Source organism: Nicotiana tabacum, chromosome 24 (assembly GCF_000715075.1).
Source record: "Nicotiana tabacum cultivar K326 chromosome 24, ASM71507v2, whole genome shotgun sequence".
Lineage (NCBI taxonomy): Eukaryota > Viridiplantae > Streptophyta > Magnoliopsida > Solanales > Solanaceae > Nicotiana > Nicotiana tabacum.
The window spans coordinates 3,410,867-3,434,376 of record NC_134103.1 but is presented as its reverse complement, the minus strand read 5'-3'; the positions used below and the strand labels follow the sequence as shown (position 1 = coordinate 3,434,376).

Below are 23,510 nucleotides of genomic sequence, written 5' to 3'. Positions count from 1 at the left end.
GTTAATAAGGTATTAGAGAATTGACATTAAGGCCACGATGAATTTGAAAGAATACTATAGGCGAAGTGAGTTGTACTTGACATACTTGAACAACAAGATTCAGAAGCCTAAGGCCAGTTACACATTTACTTTGGATGAGAGAAGAGAGATTTGTGATTGGGTTAATAATTTGAGTATGCCTGATGGATATGCGTCAAGCTTATCTAGGTGTGTTGACATGAAATAAGGGAAGTTGACGTCTATGAAAAGCCACAATTGTCACATTTTCATGAAATCTTTGATGCCTATTGCATTCAATGATTTGCCTAATAGAATATGGAAGCCCATCACAGAGATGTGCTTATATTTCAAGGAGTTGTGCTCTAGCACATTGAGGGCAGAGAACCTAGCTTATATGGACAGTAACATTCACTTAACTTTAAACAAGTTGGCAAAAAATTTCCCGCTTGATTTGTTCGATATCATGAAACATCTTCCAATTCACCTTGCGCAAGAAGCACGGCTAGGAGGGCCAGTTCAATATAGATGGATGTATCCCTTCGAGAGGTAATTATCTTTAATCGATTATCCTTACTTGTTTTAGTTAAATATTATTTCATCTTAAAATTATGATATGCAGGATGATTGACAAATGTAAGCGTATCGTGAAAAATAGATCAAGGATTGAGGGATCAATATGTGAGGCATATCTGGCTAGAGAAACTTCTTATTTCTGTTCATATTATTTTGAACATGATGTTCCATGTTTAAGAAATAGACATGATGATGGAGGCAACACCGATCCATTGGCACCATTTTTTTCCATATTCAATCAACCTGGAAAAGGCGGACCAAAACATAGTCCAACATAATTTTTGACTAATATTGAGTTAAAGTCAGCTACAACACATGTTCTACAAAATTATCCTGAGGTCCAACCTTATTATATGTAAGTGTACATTTATATTGCCGACTTACATTCAAGATCAATTATCAATCATTTTAACTAATAAAAGTTTCAAATATATCGGACAGTTGGTTTGTGGGTACATATGGGCATGAGCATGTTTATTCTAAGTTTGCATAATGGTTTAAACACTTTGTAAGTATTAGCGAAGTTTGTTTCAATGCAAATTATTATTAGTTGTACGTACTTTTTAAATTCTAACTGTTATTAGGTTCACTCTAGGTTCATAATTCAGATAATGCCGTAAATGATCCATTTTCACGTGACATTGCTTGGGAACCTAATCCTAAAGTTAGAATGATTTCTAAGTACTCCGTCAATGGGTACAAGTTTCATATAGAAGAATGGTCCAAGGGTAAAAAAACAAATAATAGCAGCGTGTGTGTGAAAGGTGATGGTGATATTGATTATTATGGTGTGCTTCAAGAGATATTAGAACTCGAGTATAGTGTTGGTTGGCCGAAGAAAAAGTTAGTACTCTTTCAGTGTCAGTGGTATGATCCAATACCTACTAGAGGTACAAAGGTGCATCCTCTGTATAAAATAGTTGAAATAAAGCATACGTGGAGGTATAGACTCTATGACCCATTTATCATTGCACAAAATGTGAAACAAGTGTATTTATCATTTGTGCAAGAAGAAGGTTGTATGGCGGGTAGTGATAAAGTATGTGGGTAGAGTTGAGGTCGAGGACGCATTAGATGTAGCATACCAGAATGACATTTCAAGTGTTGAAGTAATGGTAGATGATGAACTAGCATGTGAATTGCATGATAGTGAAGGCCTTTATGAAGAATTCGATCCTTCAATCCTTAGATCAAATCAAAGTGAGTATAAGTAAGGAACGTCCATGGAAAACGACGACGGAGATTCAAGTGATAAATATGAAGCAAGCGAGGATGAAGAATTATATAATGAAAATAAAAAAAAGCGATGAGGATTGAGTTGTTTGTGTGTTTATGACTTGTTTGATTTATTATGTTATTCCTTATGTTATTGTTTTATTTTTGGTGTTTTTATATGTTCTTCCTTAAATCGTATTAATATATAGAAGAATTGCTTTATATTATTACATATTAATTTTTATTAATATATTTGTTTTATTTAAATAGCACAAATGGCTTCTAAGGGTAAAGAACCAAAATAATCTAAGAAAAAAAATACCTTGCCATCTACAAGTGACCACATTCCTTCACATATGCCTAGTATGAGTCCTCCTCCTAGTTTTTCTCGTCCTTCTTGGTCGACTTCATTACCACCTGAGATTTTCAGAGCCCTCCCACCCCCCTCCCGTCTAGCACATGACAGTATTATTTCATGCCGACCAATGTTAATTCAGCCTCCACTACCATTAATTTTATGCCCACACCTTCTTTGCCACCTTTGAGTCATCGTGCCCCTACTAGTCAACATGGTGGCTCACTATTGATTCTATCCCCGGACGGCTATTACAGTCAGTATGATGGTTCATCTTTTGTACCTCCATCATTGTCTACTCCATTATCATCTACTCCTAGTGTATCTAGACTGGATATTTGAGGCTTTCAGATAGCTGCATTCCCATCTACTAGCACTTCTTCAGTTGCTCCTTTATGAAGACAGTATACTGGTGGGACTGTAGAGTATGATCATTTGCAACGGTTGATTATCGTACCCCATGGGGACGGGTAAGTAATTTTTTATTTTTAATTGTTAGAATAAAGATCTACATAGATTTAACGAATGTTTATTTTACATATAATGCAGATTTTTGCCATCCTTTTAGGCCACACATATATTTGTGGAATTTATGAAGCCATTTTTCATGAGCCGTGGAATTCCTGGATATTGGAGGCTTTCAGATAGTTGCATCCCCATATACTAGTACTTCTTTAGTTGCTCCTTTACGAAGACAGTATGCTGGTGGGACTGTAGAGTATGATCATTTGCATCGATTGATTATCGTACCCCATGGGGACGAGTAAGTAATTTTTTATTTTTAATTGTTAGAATAAAGATCTACATAGATTTAACGAATGTTTATTTTACATATAATGCAGATTTTTGCCATCCTTTCAGGCCACACATGTGGTTGTAGAATCTATGAAGCCATTTTTCATGAGCCGTGGAATTCCTGGAGAGAGATACCATACCAGATCAAAGTAAATACAATGTGGCTTCAATTTAAGGTACGGATAAATATAATTTATATAATATTTATTGTGTTCGTCTAACTTTTATTTTAATTGCAGACTAAGTGTGTATGGCAGCCTCATCATAAAATTCAGGTGAATGCTAATTTCGAGAAAAGAGCTTAGAAAAGGATTAAAGATACTCATTTTGTTGCTCGGAAAGGTGGAGCAAGCCCGAATGGTTGCGTCAAGATGTTTGGCTTCAACTATTGGAGAAGTAGAACACCAATTAATGAAAGCAAAAGAGTGAAAAATCTAAGGCAAACAGAGCATCCAGTAAGGTGGACCGTTGCACATCGGAGGTTCAATTAATTTTGCGGCCCATCGATTGATGATGATGATGATGATGATGATGATGATGATGATGATGATGATGATGATGATGATGATGATGATGATGATGATGATGATGATGATGATGATGATGATGATGATGATGATGATGATGATGATGATGATGATGATGATGATGATGATGATGATGATGATGATGATGATGATGATGATGATGATGATGATGATGATGATGATGATGATGATGATGATGATGATGATGATGATGATGATGATGATGATGATGATGATGATGATGATGATGATGATGATGATGATGATGATGATGATGATGATGATGATGATGATGATGATGATGATGATGATGATGATGATGATGATGATGATGATGATGATGATGATGATGATGATGATGATGATGATGATGATGATGATGATGATGATGATGATGATGATGATGATGATGATGATGATGATGATGATGATGATGATGATGATGATGATGATGATGATGATGATGATGATGATGATGATGATGATGATGATGATGATGATGATGATGATGATGATGATGATGATGATGATGATAATATTCGTTTTAATATTATTTTGCACAAGTTGTATGTTTATTCCCTTGCTCATTTAACTGTATTTGTTTTTTATTTTTCATGAAAATAAATAAAGATAGAGTCTACGAACTTGGAACGCAGCCGTCGTCTAGTCATCCAGCCGCATTATTTAGTGGTGCTTCTACTTCACCCGGAGAAACTGAGACTATGCGGACGCAAATCAATGAATTGTCGCAACAATGGAACAATGCTCAAGAAATAATAAGTATGATGCGGACATTCATGGAAAAACATGAAAACTAATGTACAATGAAAGAATCTAACAATGAGGAGACTGAACCCGATGAGGATCGGTAATAATTTAAAATGTATAATAGGATATTTGGACTTGATTGGTTTCTACTTTGTTCGTTTTAGACTTGGTTGCATGTCATTTTGGTGGAAAGCTTCACATTTTGATGTGGTTTAATATAATTTACACTTGTTAAATAATTTTGTTATGTTTAAATTAGTTTGATACTTGATGTTTTTGGCTCAATTGGTTGAGCATTTGTGATATTGGCTATTGTATATTGGTTGTTTGATTTGGCAGGGGGTGTAGCTTAAAATACAGCAGAATTCTATTGTATTTTACCAAAATTTGCGACTGATTTCCGACCACTTTGGTCGGTAACTGGACTTGAAAATTCTTAGTTTTGCGACTGAAGTGGTCACAATATTTAATTAATTATTTTATTATTTTTTAATTTTCGACCGATTCGGTCGAAACATTTGAATAAAATAATTATTAATTACTTAAAGTACCGATCAAATCGGTCGGAACATTATTTATTTATTTAATTTTTATTGTTAATTGTACGACAGAATCAGTCGCAAAATTACCGACCAAAACGGTCGCAAACCTTAATTTTCTTCGGTCAACTGCACATTTCCTTGTTGCGACCAAAACGGTCGGAAGGTTTCGACCGATTCAGTCGAAAATGTTTTACGACCATCTTTTTTCGACCGATTTAATGGTCAGAAATTTGATATTTTCTAGTAGTGTCACCTCAAGCTTAAATTACGGTACCTAAACCTCAACTACAATCATTCGAGATAGTATTTCGTTAATCTAACAAATATATAGAATAACCTAAATTAATTTTTGCCGTAGAATACAAGGTTCAATAAAGACAACCCCAATATCAACTATTAGTGTATTTTAATGTCTACAATTGCTACAAGGGAAGAATGTTCATAATCCACCAACAAAAAAAAAAATTTAAGTACCAATGAAAAATTCCTTGGAATATCTTAGATATGTATCGTCTGGAGAACATAAAGAAAAAAATATGTAACAAGCTAAATAAGGACATAAGAATAAACTTATAGCAAGGATCGATTTTCACTGGAAAAAAGAGTGAAAATATAAAAAATTGAAGATAAAAGAGATGAAGAGGAAAAGAGATAAGCGGAGTCTTCAAAAGTGGAGAAATTCTTCTTTTAGGTTTTTTATGAGGGCAATTTTGAATTAATAAAAGTTATAAGGGACAAATAAGTAATTTTATTGGGCAAAACAAAATGGCTTTTAAGCTAAAAAATGGAGAAGTTAGGGTCACGACTTTTGTTTATTTTTTAAAGCACTTTTTAACTTTTTAAGTAGCTTTTTCTTTTGCCAAACACTCCAAAAAGTGCTTAAAAGTCAATCCAAACGGGCTCAGCATTACTCATTAGTAGTTGATCAAATTTGATAGATTCGCACTCAGAAACAAGTAAGTTCTGGTCCAGAAGGAATAATATTAACCATTTGACGTCCATTAGGCGCATCAGTCATGGTTATCTTCTATTTGTACAAATAGATTAGAAATGGTAAATGAGCTTCTATGATCATTTACCATAGAATTAAAAATGAAGATTTAATCCTTATCAACTTGATCTTGTTGCTTCTGGCAACAAACATGCACGAACCATTTCACGAAGTATGTGTCCAGACTAGGGGTGGCAAGTGAGTCGGGCCCTAAACGGACCTAGTGGGCCGCGGTCCCAGGCCGGTTTCGGACTTTAAATAAATGGGCTAAACGGTCTTTTTGTAGGAACCGGACCGGAATCGGACCCACGAACTCATGGTCCTGGGCTAAGTGGGCCTAACGGCTAAGTAGTGATTTTTTTTTTAAAAAAAATAGAAATTAGAGACAAAAAGATCTTAAAATAATATCTAAGGCAATACCTTATAAATTTATTATAGAATTGTGACCTATTTTTTTAATTCAAATTTAAAGATAATAATATTGTAAAAAGATATTCAAAGCAATGCCTTGTAATTTTATTATAGCAATAAAAAATATGGCAATATCTTTCTTAGTCTTCCTCCCCCTATGGAATGGGCTAAACAAGGTGCTAATACCACTAACTTCATAATTTTTTCACAAATTACAACAACCTCAATATTTTTTGACTATTTTTTTGGAATAAAGTAAGCAATAGTAGCAAGTATAGAAGAAAATTAGAGAGAGATTGTGATAGATTGATATTAATTTTGTAAGAAAATGAAAGAATGAGTGGGTATTTATAGATAAAAATAGAAAAAAATATAATTATAAAAAGTTTGGGGTTAAAACTAAGTTAGTGGGGTTAAATGGCTATTATTTAAATAGCCAACGACTATTTTTTAAACCCCTAATATCTCTTTTTTTTCAAAAGCCAAACGGCTATTTAAAAAAAATATCCGTTGGGCCCGTTTGGCCCGTCAAGGGACCGGTCCGGTCTCAGTCTCTTGACGGGCCAAACGGTTCCTAGCCCACTTAGTACGCGGGCCCGAGCCAGTTACGAGCCTGGACCGACCTACTTGCCATAGTCTACACAAATTTTTAGGCCAAAATTTAAATTTAATCGAGTTCGAATTATCCGTTCTTGTTTTATTATTTATTTTAACGATTATATCATCCATGAGAGTATTGTTTTTAATTACTACTAGACTAAAATGACTTTTATATATAATTATTTATTATAAGTCTAATTTGGTAACTTAATTTTTTGACAAAAAAAATTCCAAACGTTTTACTCATTTGGTAACTAAATGAGTATTAACTTAACAAAATTAAGTGTAAAAATCTACTGATGAGATAAATCAATACACCTAGCTTTCGGTAGTCCAACTTTCGCATCCTTTTTCGTCGAGCAGAATCGCCGGAAATGAGCATTTCGACCGGAAAAGTCGCCGGAGAGGATTTATTCGCCAAGGCAACTGCAGCTGCCGATGAGCTTTACAGCTTTCGCGACAACTATTTCCCCTTAAGTCCGGAGGAGAGAGTCTCCAAATTGCAAACCCAATCTGATCTCGCTCTTCAAATCCTCGATACTATCCCTATAGGTAACTAACTAACTGGCTAATTGTATTGTTTGAGCTACTTTTCGGTGAATTATTACCAAGTGCGTTGAACTTATTGTGATTTGTGGTTACATTTGTGCAGAAAAGAGGAAATTGCCACTTCAACGTGCAACTTATGAGTATTTAAGAGGCAAAGTACTTGATGTAGTTCCAGTATATAAGAAAGAAGCAGAGGATCATTTGTCCAAAGCAGTGAGTAAATAAGATAAATTTAGAATGTTAATTTGATGCCCTAATATGCTCTGCCATTTAGGCTCCTAGGGTTTTGGTTTAGTGGTAAGAGTGCGACTTGTGATGCTGTGTGGGTTAGACGCGCGCACATCACATGTTCGAACCCTGCCACATCCAAAAGCCCGTATGGGTAGAGGGGTGGACTCGTTATTCACCGAGTTTCAAACCATGTGCCAGTGGCCCTCGGGGATTTTTCGGCTATGAAAAACTTGAAATATATAGTATATGTGCTAAAATGCAAGAGATTTGGAGGTGTAACAATGGCAGAAGTTGAGAGAGAAAGAGTCGGCTGAAGAAGAAATGAATCACTGTTTTTTTATTGAAGATGATAGTCGGTACATTTATACACCTAAGCTATCCAACTAACTTTAAATTAAGCAACTAACTATTGGACAACTCACTAACAGCTGTCACCTAACAGAAAAGACACGTGACTAATTAATACATGTGCTATTCTATATCACAATATGCCCCTCAAGCTGGAGGGTGTAGAATGTTTAGCACTCCAAGCTTGTCAAGTAGATGCACATGTTGAGCAGTTCCTAAGCCTTTGGTTAGCAAATCAGCCTGCTGCTCCTTTGTGTTCACATGTACTACTTGAACTACCCCTTCTTTGATCTTGTCTCTAATGAAATGACAATCGATTTCTATGTGTTTTGTCCGTTCATGTAGTACGGGATTTGCTGCAATCTGAATAGCAGACTTACTATCACTAACGATTGTCACTGGTTGTGTAATCTTCACACCCAACTCTTTAAACAAACCAAGTAACCATATGATCTCAGCAGTTGCAGCAGCCATGCTTCTGTACTCAGCTTCAGCTGAGCTCCTTGACACAATTTGTTGTTTCTTTGATTTCCAAGACACCAAGGAACTTCCAAACTTTATCAAATAACCAGTAACTGACCTTCTTGTGTTGGGACATGCTGCCCAGTCTGAATCACACCAGCATGTTAACTCCCCTGTGTGATTAGAAGCCATTAAGATTCCCGGTCCTGGTGCACCCTTTAAGTACCTTACAACTCTAACTGCAGCATCCCAATGAGACTTCTTGAGCCTTTGCATGAACTGACTCAAGGTTTGCACAGCATAATTGATGCCAGGTCTTGTAATGGTGACATATAGCATCTTTCCAACTAGCCTTTGATAGGCACTGATGTCCTGCAATTGGGAATCATCCTTGACTCCATTTGCCTGATTATATTCCACTGAAGTGAATTTTGCATTAGCCTCCAAATGTGTGCAAGCAGGCTTAGCCCCACTTAACCCCTATCTCTGAGATGAGTTGCAGTACATATTTCCTCTGGTTCAACAAAATGCCAGCGTTGTATCTTAGTACTTCAATTCCCAAGAAGTACTTAAGTTCTCCTAAGTCCTTGACTTTGAACTTCTGGTGTAGGATATCCTTGGCCTGTTTAATCAGGCTTGCACTGCTTCCTGTGATAAGAAGATCATCCACATAGACTAGGACAATCACTACCTCTTCCTGGCTCCTCAGAGTGAATAGGGAATAGTCATTATTGCTTTGAACAAAGCCTGCACTTAAGAGTGCTTCTGTTAGCTTGATGTTCCACTGTCTTGAGGCTTGTTTAAGCCCATATAAGGACTTCATTAACTTGCAAACTTTCCTGTCACCTTGTTGTCTAAATCCCTCAGTCAATTCCATATGAACTTTCTCATACAAATCACCTTGCAAGAAGGCATTGTATACATCCATTTGGAACAGGTTCCACCCCTTTGAAGCAGCAAGTGCTATGATTGACCTCACAGTGACCATCTTTGCCACTGGAGAGAAAGTGTCATGATAGTCCAATCTTCTCTTTGACTATACTCCTTAGCCACTAGCCTTGCCTTATATCTCTCAATGTCCCCATCTGCTTTATACTTAATCTTATATACCCATTTTGAGCCTACTGTATTTTTACCCTCTGGCAAATCAACTATGCACCGTGTTTTGTTATCTTCCAAAGGCTTTATCTCCTGCTTCATAGCCTCAATCCATCTACTGTCCTTGACAGCTTCTTTGAAGGACTGTGGCTCAACCTGTTGAGAGAACTTGGCCAAATAACACTGATAACTGGACGATATTTTGTCATAAGACAAATAGTTTGAAATTGGATAATTGCAGGTAGCAGCCTTCTTTGTAGTGATGTAATCTTTCATCCACAGTGGCTCCTTGGTCTGTTTTGAAGATTTCCTGCCTGTGTTTGGTGGTACATTTTCATTTTCTTCTTCAAGTGATTGCTGCATTTCAGGGTGCAACTCATTCTGAGCCTCTGCATCCTGGAATGCTGCATTAGAACCATCAGAACTTGCCCCCTCAACTTCATGTTGTGTATCATCTTCTGCATCTATGTGATCTACACCTGCTGTTGTTTCTGGTAAGTTTGACCCACAAGGAGTACTACTGTAATTTGATATCTTCATATGTAGAGGAGAAGACATAAACAATTCAGATTCCTTGCTCATATTAGTGCTTCCTTTGGCAAAAGGAAACTCAGATTCCCAGAAAATAACATCCCTGCTAGTAAAGAAGTGTCTAGTTTGTAAATCCAGAAGTATATATCCCTTCTGTTTCAGAGTATCCCATCAAAACTGCTTCCTTGGCTCTCTCAGCAAATTTGTCTCCCTTGGCAGATTTGTTGCGTAACATAGACAACCTATAACCCTTAGATGAAGGAGAGAAGCCTTCCTACAATGTAGTAACTCAAAAGGTACCTTGCCCCCTAGAATGCTGGATGGTAACCTATTTATCAAATACACTGCAGCCTTTACACACATGCCCCAATACTTCATAGGAATGGACCCCTGAAATTTCAAGGCCCTAGCAGTATCAAGAATATACATATGCTTCCTTTCTACTATACCATTATGTTGAGGAGAATAAGGACAACTATTCTGATGAATTATGCCAAGATTACTCAACAAAGCTGTACATTGTGAGTTAAAGAATTCAGTCCCATTATCTGATCTCAGTACTTTAATCATGACTCCAAATTGATTTTGAACCATGTTTAGAAACTGTTTTATTGCTACTATCACTTCAGACTTTAGTTGCAAAAAATGTACCCATGTGTATCTAGAGTGATCATCCATAATAGTTAGGAAGTAATACTTGTTATCGAATGTAGGAACCTTATAAGGGCCCCAAAGATCCATGTGTACAAGATGAAACAATGCATCAGCTCTAGAATCACTAAGTGGGAATTTCAACCTAGTCTGTTTTGCTAAGGGGCAAACAAAGCAATTATTCTCTGCTATACTACTAACATAGCTATGTAACTCCTTTATATTCTTCATAGTTGACAATGAAGGATGTCCCAGTCTCATGTGCCATAGGCTGCTGGTTCCTCCACATAGTCTATTCATTGCACAAATGGCCTTCAGCTTGTTAGTTAATCTTCCATCTCTAAGCACATATAATCCACCTCTCTCTATACCAATCCCCTTCACCCTGCCATTGCAGAGGTCCTGAAATACACATAAATCAGGAAAGAAGTTGACATTGCAAGACAATGCTCTTGTGAGCTTTGAGACTGATAATAGGTTCAACCTAAAATCAGGTACATAAAGGACATTTTTCACAGTTTCTTTATCCAACATGCACTACCAGTATGTGTGATATCAGCCCTTCCCCCTGTAGGTAGATGTACTCTATCATTGTTAGACTTGTCTGTAGCTCTAGTGTTAGTTAACAGCTCTAATTTAGAAGCAATATGATGAGTTGCTCCTGAGTCAACAATCCACTCCTCTTCTTTCTGGTTGGAATTAGACATCAAGCAAGTAACATTACCTGCCATGTTAGCCTGGTGGTCACCAGAATCTTTGTTTAGTAAATTCAGAATTTGATTGTACTGTGCATCAGTGAAGTAGTATCCCTTGTTCTCAGCTGTTGTCTGTCCATGTCCATCTACTTGAGAGCATGATCCAACATCTGCTTGATTCACAGCTGCAAGGGGTTCTCTCCTCCAATTATCTGGCCTTCCTCCAGCATGATTTTGATTCCTATTACCAGTATTTCTCCAGTTGTCAGAGTTCCCTGTACCCTGCTTCTTCTTTGGAACAAAATCTGATGGATAGCCAATGATTTTGTAACAATTCTCCTTGGTGTGACCCTTCATCCGGCCGTGCTCACATTGCAGAAATTGCCTTTTGCCTCGAAATCCTTGTCCCCTGCCTGTTGCTTGCATAGCCAAAGAAAGATCACCTCTGTCAGTCACAACATTAGCACCCACGCTCTGCTGACTTTCATCCTGTACAATCATTGCATAGGCCTGATTTAGCATAGGTGCAGTTGTCTTCATGAGAATTTGTCTTCTCACCTGATCATAGGACTCATTCAATCCGCTGAGAAATTGCATAACTCGTTGTTGATGTAGTTGTTCCATATTTTCCTTAGACTTAGGGCATCCACAATTAGAGAAAGGGAATAACACATCATACTCATGCCAAAGTTTCTTTAATTTTGTGAAATAGATTGAAACTGAGCTAGTTCCCTGTGAGAGAGTTGCAATTTCACGATGCAATTGAAAAATTCTTACTCGATTGACCTTATCGAATCTCTCCCGTAGATCCTCCCAAACGGGATGAGCATCTGATGCATACACAATGCTACCAAGAAGCTCCTCACACACATTGTTCATGATCCATGACAAAACAATAGCATTACAGGTCTCCCATTGCTCATGTAAATCAGCTGTTTTGTAGGATTCCTTTTTGCATGTGCCGGTCACAAACCCTAGCTTCCTCTTCCCCAAAAGTGCAATCCTCATCGACCTACTCCATAACCCATAGTTTTCCGATCCAGTGAGTTTTACCGGAATCGATACAGAGCTTGGAGTGTCTGAAGGACCCAAAAACTGGGGATGTGTGTGGTCAATTGTGTTCTCTCCCATTATCGTGTCAATAGCAGTAATTGATCAAACGAAATTGAGAGATCTAGGCCAGCAACCAGTTTGAGAGTGTCACAGCGTGAGATTCCAGTATCTCCCGCTCTGATACCATGCTAAAATGCAAGAGATTTGGAGGTGTAACAATGGCAGAAGTTGAGAGAGAGAGAGTCGGCTGAAGAAGAAATGAATCACTGTTTTTTTATTGAAGATGATAGTCGGTACATTTATACACCTAAGCTATCCAACTAACTTTAAATTAAGCAACTAACTATTGGACAGCTCACTATCAGCTGTCACCTAACAGAAAAGACACGTGACAAATTAATACATGTGCTATTCTATATCACAATAATATGCTTTGCCAGTTAGCTTGTAGCATTCTTATTTGAGATGTTTTTGATTTGTTGCCTTTTAGGTTAAGTTGAATCCGTCTCTTGTTGATGCTTGGCTCTGCCTAGGTAACTGCATTTGGAAGAAAGGAGATTTAAATGCAGCAAAAAACTGCTTTACATTTGCCCTTAGCAAGGTCATTTATGCTGCTATTGCTTTGGTTATAATGATTTCAATAGTAAAGTCTTTTATAAAAGGTCTACATTTTTTGATAGATATCTTCAATTTGTTATGTTTTCAGGGTCCAAATAAGAATATTCTATGTCAACTATCAATGCTCGAAAGAAAACTGGCTCAAGGTGAATATTGATATATGCTATGTTCTTTTTTTGTGCCTAATGAGCATCATACGTACATATATATGCCAGTACTGAATAATAGATAGGAGGAAATGTAACCATATTAAGGCTTTCTTTAACTGAGTGATCCAATCTAATGAAGTTGGGTACAACCATGAAAAACTTTAAACTGAATGACCTACATTGCATTATTTAGCCTTAAACAAATGGTAGACTAGAATTCTCCCTTTCCAAAGATGGTGACATGTCATTGTACTAGGAACATTAAACTCAAAGTAGAAAACTAGAAACTCAAGCTAGTGTTGTCGGACTCGTGTAATTTGCCGGGAAACCCACAAATATCACTCACCTGATGACTATAGAATTGAGGCATCCAAGATAATGACGATGTCTTTCAAGCCTTAAATTTGAGTCCTCTATTTGCACTTTATGGGGTTGTTTTATGGAGGCAAATGGAAACTTGTAAAATTAATTTGTTGACAAAGTCAAATTGAGAGTAGGTGATGTCAGAAATATCAGTTTGTGGTTTTATAAGTGGCTGGATAGTGGAAAATCTAAACAGAAATTTCCAGTTTATTCAATATACTGGTCAGTAAAGACATTACTTTGCAGAATGCTATAATGGAGCTGGTTGAAATGTTGATTCTAGAAAAACTTTAATGATTGGGAGATCTTATTTTCAATGTAGCTTATTATATAAAACCCTGTGCGTTCTTCCTTGTATCCTAGATGTTCGTGAATGGCTGTCACAGTAATAGTGAAATCAAGTGCCTCTTCATTTAATTGAGGGATGTCTGAAAGAATGATCACAAACAAGGTTTCCCCTTTCATTACAATGTAAACATTTTCTCTAATTTCAAATGTTATTTGAGTATTTAAAACTCACCAAACAATTGTTTAGACGTTTACAAATCTTAAACCGCCTGTTATGAAAGGGAAGGAAACTATGCCTGTTTTTAACTGTTAGTTCACTCCTTTATTTTCCCCCTTTAGACAAGTAGCTCTACTGATGATTTGCAGCCATTGCAAAAAGTTTGGTTCTGAAGGACCAGAAGGGAAACTTATGTTGTCCTTTCTGATGCATCTTATTCAAGACAAAGATGCTTACTGATGTGTTCATGGCAACATGGATTGGTCAGATACACTGTGTGCAAAGGGAAAGTATTGTGTTCTAGTACAAGTAACAGTCTACTTCATGAATCCTACCTTTTAGAGTATTATCTTAATTTTGAAGAATGTATATTTAAGTTTTCTTTTCTATATTTAAATTATTCGCTTATGAAGAAAAGTTCACATCTCTCCTGACATTCTTTTTCCTGAGAGGCTGATTCTACTCTGCTCTTCTGATTTTATGTTTACTTTGCAGATGCTGAAAATCCAGAAGAAGTTGTTGATGAAAGTATTAAACATGCCAGGGAAGCGATCACTTTGGATGTCAAGGATGGATATTCTTGGTGTAAGATTGCGGATGGACTCTAGTTAAAGGAGACACTTCCTCAATTACTTAGCTCTGACATCCCTTGATATGTTGTTATGAACATTCTTTACTTAATCTCTATTTGCTTCTTTATTATCCTTTTACCTAGTACTTGTCAATGAAATTGAGTCGATGTTTGTCTTTATCTAAAGCATGCTTTAATTTAGAAGTAAAAGTTAATTTCTGTAAGCACTCAATGATCAAGGCATAGCAACTAAATAAATTTAGTACTTGTACTTTAGTGCATGCTACGCTTCACTTTTCACCTGTGCTGCTAAGTTCTGCTATACTCATATCCATCTATCTCCTGATAGATGGACCATAACCCGCACTTTATGCATCCAAATTCAAATTTCTTCAATGAGTTCTCGTCTTCCTTTTCTTTTTTGACTAGTATAGCTCCCATCTTTTTTGACAGATAACCTAGGAAATGCATTTCTCACTTCTTTTTTTGTGACTGGAGCATGGGATCACAATAAGCTTCTACAGTCATTAAAAGCGTACCAGAATGCTGTAAGTATGCATTTGTCAATTTGACTTCTGTATAAAGCTTCTCTTAAAATGCGTCTCTTGGAGTCTGCACCTGCCCTCTTATCATCTTTCTCATGACGTTCAGATTTATCAGCAGTGTGTTGATTCTTCTAAGCCTGTTATGTTCCATGTTTTCTTTATAAACTCGGAACCTCTTCTAATTCTGGGACCCTTTTCAGGAAAGAGATGAAAAAATGAAGTCAAACCCTGATCTGTATTACAACTGCGCCACTGTAAGGCTTATAACCAATCCTCCCTTCTGATTTATTCCGTGATATAATAACTTAGTATGGGAGCTTTTGAAGCAGTTGAGCTAGACTTCGTAAAGTTGCAAAATAGTCTTTTGTGTCTAGTTTCTTTTTGGTGTACCTATGAGGTTCCTTTTTCTATTGGATGAATTAGTGTCCTTCGTTGAGAACCATATCTTGGTGTAGGTTCTCCCTTTTTGGTATACAGCTTGTATACGGGGTTCTCCCCTTCTTTTAATGAAATTATTTACCTTACCAAAAAACTTAGTATGAGATTCTTTGAGAACATCTCAGAAACATTATAGCAAAAATGGCCTTTCTTGACTCACTTGTTTTCTGTTAGAAGTTTGGTTGTGGTTGCCACTGATTGCCTCATGTTTATAATTATATTGCTATTATCATTACTATAACTGGTTCACCAAGAAAAGGAAAACTAAAGAATAAGAAAATTAGATGGGAAAGTGTCCCTTGATGAGATTGTACAAGTTGAGAAACCTGTATCACTTGGTCAGCTTCAGTCTGCAGAAAATAAGGGATATAATTTCATCTCTCTTTTCTAGATTTTTCTTCATTTTTAATTCTGCTTCTTCCACCTATCAGAAGTACCCCGTTGATTCATTCTAATGGTGGCATCAATGCCTCTCTATGACCATGGTTCTATTTGCATTTGAGATTTATCAGTAGAATGTATACTGAACTGGTTAGGAGAAAAAAAGAAAGAAAAGAAAGGGCGTATATTGAATCTCAAAATCCAAGGAATGAAATGTTCATTTGGGAGAAGTGTGCGGGAAACTTTACAATAAAGACAGAAGTTGGTTGATGCAGGAACTTCATGAGCAAAGAGAATTGTCGATTTACAGAACACACTAGAGCTTTGGAGTGAAGAATAGTAAAAGTTATCTGATGAGCAAAAGTGAATGTGATTTCACCTCATTAATCCCTTCTTTTTTTCCTTCTTGAAATCCTATTACCTTTTTCACTGTAGGAATCATGTCGGCATCTTAAAGAGAGAATATTTTTAAAAATCCCTTTAAATGATTTTCTCAATATATGCAAATATCAATGGGTGTGTAATTGCTGTAGTTTCAAGATAATCCATCAGAAAGCATAAGTCTGCAACTTCAAATGCTTACTTTGGTAATTAAAAAAAATTGTCAAACATTGAACTAGTCCCTTTTCCTACTGAATTGGTGGCTATTAACTCTCTCTTCATGTTTTTTCTTCTTCTCTTTGTGGTTAGAATATGATTTGTTAAGATCTACCACCTTTACAAAGCTTTTCCTGTCCGTATACTCATCCTATCTTCTTCTTCTTTTCGCTTGAGCATTGTATGCAAGATATGGAGCCTATCTAAAGAAATTTACCTTTCTTCTTTTTTAAATCTAAAGTCTGCATACACAATGATGTATTAAATGTTGTCTTCATTTGCCTCTCCATATTTTTTACAATAAATGCTTGGATGGATCTTATTTGATTCTTAAAGGTGAACAAATATCTGGAGAATTACGAGAGGGCCCTTACTGGATTTGAAGCTGCTGCATTAATGGATCCTGGTCTTAATGCTGTGGAGGATGCAAGAATGATGGTTCTGCTCCTTGATAAATTAGACTATTTGCTTCGGGTAAGATTAATTTGGTTCTAGATTACTTGAAGCATTTGCAAGTGGTTTTATTTTGGCTAGCATTTAGGAAATCATGGCTGGCAGAATTAGAGTAGAGTCTTAACGAAATTCTTCATTATTTTGATTCAGAAATGCATTGTTCCAGGCATAAAATGTGTCAGAGTCGTAGTTCCTCATCTGATTTTTCTTGTCTGACCTGTGACGTGTGGAGTTTGATATAGAAGGGAATTTGATAAATTTATGCATTTAGACATATCATATGTTCTCGATATGGAACACATGGGTGAGGCTTTTTGCAGCTTATGACACCTGACTTGCTTATTACGAAAACGTCCCTTTTCTGAGGCAATAAAATGTTTGATATGGAAGTCTTTTAGATGCTTCTGACTTCCACTCGACGTCTAACAAAAGTATTCCGGCTAATGGTAGCAAGGGGAGACAAATGTGTCATGTGAAATTTGTATGACAAGAAGGTTCCAAAAGGTTGCCCTTCTTTTCAAACATTGTGGATTCGTTAAATGCTTGGGAGAACTGGGAAACTAGTTGATGCTAGGAAACTGATTATACACAGCTGAGTTATGCGAAGCAAGAGTTGTTTGAAAGGGAAATTGGCAGTGGGTATTTTTTTTTTTTTTTAGGTAAGTAGTTCGCAACAACAACAACAACATACCCAGTATATTCTCACAGTAGTTCGCAGTGGGTATCTTAATCTAGTGTCAGTGTTGGTTTCAGTATGCTACAGAGGTCAATATAGAAACCTTAATAAGGTTGCACCAAATTCAGTGAAAATTTTCTCCAATTCAAATTATTTTGAGTCTTTTTTAGTTAGATGATTAGGTGAAAGCAGTTCAGGAAAAAGGGAAACTTACTAACAAATAACAGTTAGTTAGAGAAGGCATAAGGCTTGATGATATGCTAGTGTCGAGACGAAGTTTAAGCATTCAGGGTACTACAAGTTGCTAAGTAAAATCAACCGAGAATTGGCCTTATCTTTCTTACGTTTGACCTACTGATCTATCCAGTTTACCCACTTAATGGATTGAGCGAGTCTCCATTTTTACTGATTGTACTGGCAGGTATTCATCAAAAATTAGTTGTTTCTTCTTCATCTCTTGCATGTTTTCAAGCTATTGTAGAACCGTTAAGGTATTACTCTTACAAGAGGAAAAAACAAGTGTACAATTCCGAATCTGTTTGTGTCAAGCACTTCTATTGGTTGTGTAGAACATCTATCATGCATGATGTTTGAAGAATTTGGTCCTCTCTCTCAGGGTCAGAGTAAGGCTAAGCGGCTTTCTTCCCTATCATCATCACTTGCTACAGTTGATTGTAAGGATTTTTATTCATCTTCTTAGTTAAAAAAAGAGTTCGATAGTTGATCATCCTCATTATGGATGAAGGTCTTAACAGAGGAATTTCTTGCAGTGAGCCCTTCATACAAAAGAGCAACCATGGATCTCCTATCTGAAGGTCTTAATAAAGGATATGCAATCATAGGAAAAGTTCTGTTCTTCGCTAAGAATGAGAGTTTAGCTCCATTGTAAGTTACCTTGATTTCTACTACCTAGAGTAGCTCATCTTTTATCACTTTGCTCATTATTTGTTCCCCTTGCAAATGATGGCATTATAAACTGATTTTTGAACTTGTACTTGTATTCCACAGGTACTACGTGCTATCTGATTCCAATCACACGTTTTATGTAATTTCGGTGTATGGTATTCGCAGTGATGCTGTAAGTCATCCTTCTAGAGTTGTTTAATGTCTTTTCATACAGTTCTTTGTTTGTGTTACTCAGTTCATGAGAAAGGGGATCTTGTTTCGTAATTGAAGAAACATAGGCAAGTTAAGCAACCAACATTTTTTGATATTCATGTCCTTTTTTTTTAATTAAGTAATAAATTTCATTAAAACAAAAGGCAAAAGATGGCCATATACAAGAAGCATACCAAAAATAGAAAACCTTACAAAAAGACATGGTTTCTACGAATGCCACCCACTCATCTATATAGAACCCTGTGGGTACACCAAAAAACTATAATCTAAAAGAGGTTAATATTCATGTCCTCGTTTGTGCTTAACAGCAGCGGTGGCAATATGCCTGATAATTAATACTCCCTCCGTTCCAATTTATGTGAACCTATTTGACTAGGCACGGAGTTTAAAGAAAGAGAGAAGACTTTTGAACTTGTGGTGTAAAATGAGTCACATATATTTTGTGTGGCTATAAATCATTGCATAAAGGTAAATTGTTTCCAAATAAGGAAAGAGGTCATTCTTTTTGGTATGGACTAATGAGGAAATAGGTTCACATAAATTGAAACGGAGAGAGTATAATTTTTTTCTCATTTCACTTTTCCTTCTTGGAAGAAGAATTAGTTGAAGTGTAGGTATCGTACTTCAGAAATACCTTGGCCTCTCTTAACATAGAAGAAGAAAATGTTATATAGCTGGATTAACCATGAGCCTGAACAGTCTATTTCATTGACCTCCAATAGTATTACTGTAATGTTGAACACCGCCATTTAAGTTTTCATTTTCAGACATCTTCAAGAAGAAATTTTTTGCCCAGGCTTGTTCTTTGCATTAATGTAAAAAGTGAATGTATCATTCAAGATCTGATTTTGATCCACACTTCAGTCTGACCCTAGATTCGATAAAGTGAATACATTCATTAAGTGTTTCTTACTTCAAGATTGTGAATTTATCGCCTCCTCTATCCTGCATTGACTCAAAATAAACAGATTAAATTAATCAGAATATAACACGTAGAGCCCATAATAGATTACTTTTTGAGAGGGAGAATTGGTGAATGTGGAACTAACCATGAATATTCTATTTTACCTGAACTTAAGGAAGTAACTAGACACTTTTGGGTTGCTTTGATCCTTTTCCCCAAGCTTCCCTTAAATTATCACTTAATTCAATTATAATTTACTCCTACTGACAGATTAAAGAAGGAGATCAGGTCACCTTAATGGAGCCTTTCTACCGTTTTGTAGATTTTTCTTGGAAAGGAAAGGTAATTATTTATGTTATTATGCAGTAATTGCAGTTTAGTCTATTTATTTTGGAAATGTCAGAAGTTCTTCTCTATCAAAAGCTTCTTGGTCCTGGCCATCCGTTGGTTGCGGCCAATATTCTGGCTTTTGTCCATTGACAGTTTAATGGTTCGATCTGGTTTTATTCATAATCGCATCTGCAAGTCATATCCTATGGGTTTCAGCGGTATCTTCTCTAGTAGAGTGGTGTCTTTTTATAAAAAGAACTTTCTCAATGGAACTAAAAAAGAAGAGTTTGAGCTCTCTTTTTCTCCGAAATTTACTTTTAGCCACCTGTGGCGGCTATGTGCATGTATTCCAACAGGTATATATTTTGGTAATGGTTATACTTATACTAGAGAGGAAATCCTTGAAACTCGACCTCCCCTTACTCCACACAGCTGGTTTGATATACAATGCACGTGCCAAAATCAGGTGTCTGTTCCACTTTAAAACATGTATGTTGTTTTCTGTTTTTTTCTTTCTGTGAACACCTCCGGACACCCCTTTATAATCATTAAAAGATGGTACTAGCTTGCGAAAATCATTGCATTTATCATGAATTTCACTTTATCTACAGAATAAGCAAACTCATTTTGTAGGCTTTGACCATGGCCCAGGTAAAATTGCCGTGTTTGTTATATGGTGATAAAATGCCATCTGTGTTTTCTAGTAGGTTTGGTACTCTTGTTTACTGTTCATGTTGAATTCAAAATCCTACTTACCCACTGAACTCTAGCCAGGCATCCACACTATTCCAAACCCAGTTCAACACACACCTGACCCGCTTGCTCCCTGTTCTCACCCTCTGCTGCTATGGCTAGATCGTGGAAATTTGTAGCATAGGATACAGTTAAAAGCAAAAAATTCTGATCCAGCAGTGGATAACATTAATTCTAATCACCTCTTCCAATTGCCAGAAGTAGATAGAAAAAATGAAAGCAAGAAAGGATTACTGAGTTCGTTGTCTTTCTTTGAGCTCCTAGTATAGTGATCCTTCTCCAACTAGGATATAATATTGCCAACATTTGCACCAATTACAAGTGAGAAAACCCATAGGAACGTCATTCTGTCTTTATGAATATCTTTATAGAAGCTGTCTTTAAATAGAGGGAATGTGAACCATGTAATTTAGCAATTTTTGAAGTTGAACAACAATGAACTAGTTTCTTACGGATTCTGGAATGAAGATTGCCACTTTTGGCATGTGAATGGTATTGCACAAGATGGTTTAGGCTGGAATAATTTTATGGCGTATGTACTAACCAGTTGCCTTTTACATGTGTTTTCACAATAGTTTGTTCAAATTCTCATCCTCAACAAGTTAATTTTGAATACAGCGGTACCAATTCAAATCAGTACGAGTGGATTTTGTGGAACAAGTTCTTGTAAATGGAAAATGTTTGTTTCCTCATCATGCAGCTCGTACATCAATCTATGCGCAACTCAAGGCATGAAGAATCGATAAATACTGATCTTGGCAATTTTCTTGTAAATTTTGGCAATTTTTTGCTGTGAATTGATTTTCATGTAAATACTGATCTAGGCAAAATAGCTGATTAAAGTTCAAGGAGTGCTTGTTAAATTGCCTGTCAAGCAAAATGGACTGGGCTTTTTGGTCTTCCATGTATCTCTTTCTTCTTCATCTCAAAACTTATACACTTTCTCAGGTGTTGAAAATTGATGTGCGAGAAGCTCTTTTGCTTTCTTATTTTGTCTAATGTCAACTAACCAATTCGTTTCCTTAAGCATGATTTTGGGATGATATGTTTTCTAAGTAGATTATTGACTTCTTAAGCAAATGCATCATCTAATAGCATCAACAGCCATCTGATTTGCTCATCCTAAGCTTGAAGCGGACTTGATCTGATGATGTAAGTTGATTGACTGTACAAAGTTGAAAATGGTCGGATTCACGGAGAAGGGATTTCCCGTGTGTTAGTATAACTTATCTTTCGAACACTAGTTCATCAGTTGAACCGGAAGAAAAAAAAGAAAAAAAAACTACTTTTGATATTCTTTTTGGGGTCATAAGAATATTATGCACGGTCACATAAGACATGAATTAATGATTATGTCCATTTTTTCGTGGACCGGACTTCGATTGGCCTATAAATTAGTGGAACCATCGGATACTGCCTTGTGAGCAACTCATCGTGACTAGCGTCTTTGTTTGGCATCTCGGGGTCATAAGAGTACTATGCACGATGACATGGAACCTACCTATGTTGTGCATGGCTAATTGGATCCTATCGGTGCTCAAAAAGTTGATTGACACGAATTAACCTGAAATATGGTGGATCCATCGGAAATGACTTGGTGACTAATCTCGCCATGCTTGCCATGACTAACATCGACTTTTAGCATTTTGGGATCATGAAACATGATTTAATGATTATGTTTATTTTTTATGTATACAACAACAACAATCCATTATAATTCCACTAGTAGGGTCTAGGGAGGGTAGTGTGTACGCAGACCTTAACCCTACCCTAGGGTAGAGAGGCTGTTTCCGAGACCCTCGGCTCCCTCCCTCCAAGAACTCCCCACCTTGCGCTCTTGGGGTGACTCGAACTCACAACCTCTTGATTGGAAGTGGAAGGTGCTCACCACTAGAGCAACCCACTCTTATCTCATTTTTTATGTATGATGATGATTATACATGATGATTTTCTTGAATTTGGTGACGGGCTCCGATTGGCCTTAAAATTGGTGAATCCAACTAATACGGTCTTGTGAGTAATACTCACCATGACTATTGTCTTTTTTGGTGTTTTGGGATCAAAAAATAAGAATTAATAATTATGATAATTTTTTCGTGTAGTCACGGAGAAGCAATGACTATTATTTATTAGGTCATTTCTGACGGGCCCACAAAATTTATGCGATTCGGGGTCGGTCGCTCGAATTCATGAAGATGGCGTGGACATTAACACACGAATAATCGAAAATCGTGTTGAATTCCTGTTTTATGGCCTTAAAACGCCAAAAACAAGGAACGATCATGGATAAGCAATGACTATTGTTTATTAAGTCGTTCTGATGGGCCCACAAAATTTTAGACCCAAATTTTAGAAGATGGCGTAGACATTAGCACAGGAATAATCAAAAATCATGTTGAATTCCTGTTTTGTAGCACTAAAATGCCAACAGAAAATGAGGAATGGTCATGGGAAAACAATGACTATTGTTCATTAGGTTGTTTCAGATGGGCTCATGAAATTTTAGGCGATTCGGGGAGATTGGGGATCGGCTCAAACACTCGAAGATGCACATTGGTCTCGACCTTGTTGAGCTCTCCCTGATCAAAAGGTCCTATTTTGATGCCTCTTCGATCGTCTCTAACTCCCTAAAAACCTAGGTTTATCTGAATTTCTGTTTTATGGCCCTAAAATGCCAACAAAATAGGAACAATCATGGAGAAACAATGAATAT

The 23,510-nt window shown here is 36.6% G+C and overlaps 1 protein-coding gene across 1 annotated transcript; it reads left to right on the top strand.

The window, feature by feature from the left end:
- Positions 1-7,060: 7,060 nt before the first annotated feature.
- Positions 7,061-21,755, top strand: LOC107780028 (uncharacterized). The gene is made up of 13 exons (XM_016600535.2): positions 7,061-7,329; positions 7,430-7,539; positions 12,886-12,996; positions 13,102-13,159; positions 14,526-14,615; positions 15,055-15,149; positions 15,347-15,400; positions 16,899-17,036; positions 18,308-18,365; positions 18,462-18,576; positions 18,700-18,769; positions 19,985-20,056; positions 21,416-21,755. Exons 1-13 carry the CDS (start codon positions 7,152-7,154, stop codon positions 21,530-21,532), a joined length of 1,266 nt encoding a protein of 421 aa, XP_016456021.1. The 5' UTR covers positions 7,061-7,151; the 3' UTR covers positions 21,533-21,755.
- The last annotated feature ends 1,755 nt before the right edge of the window (positions 21,756-23,510 follow it).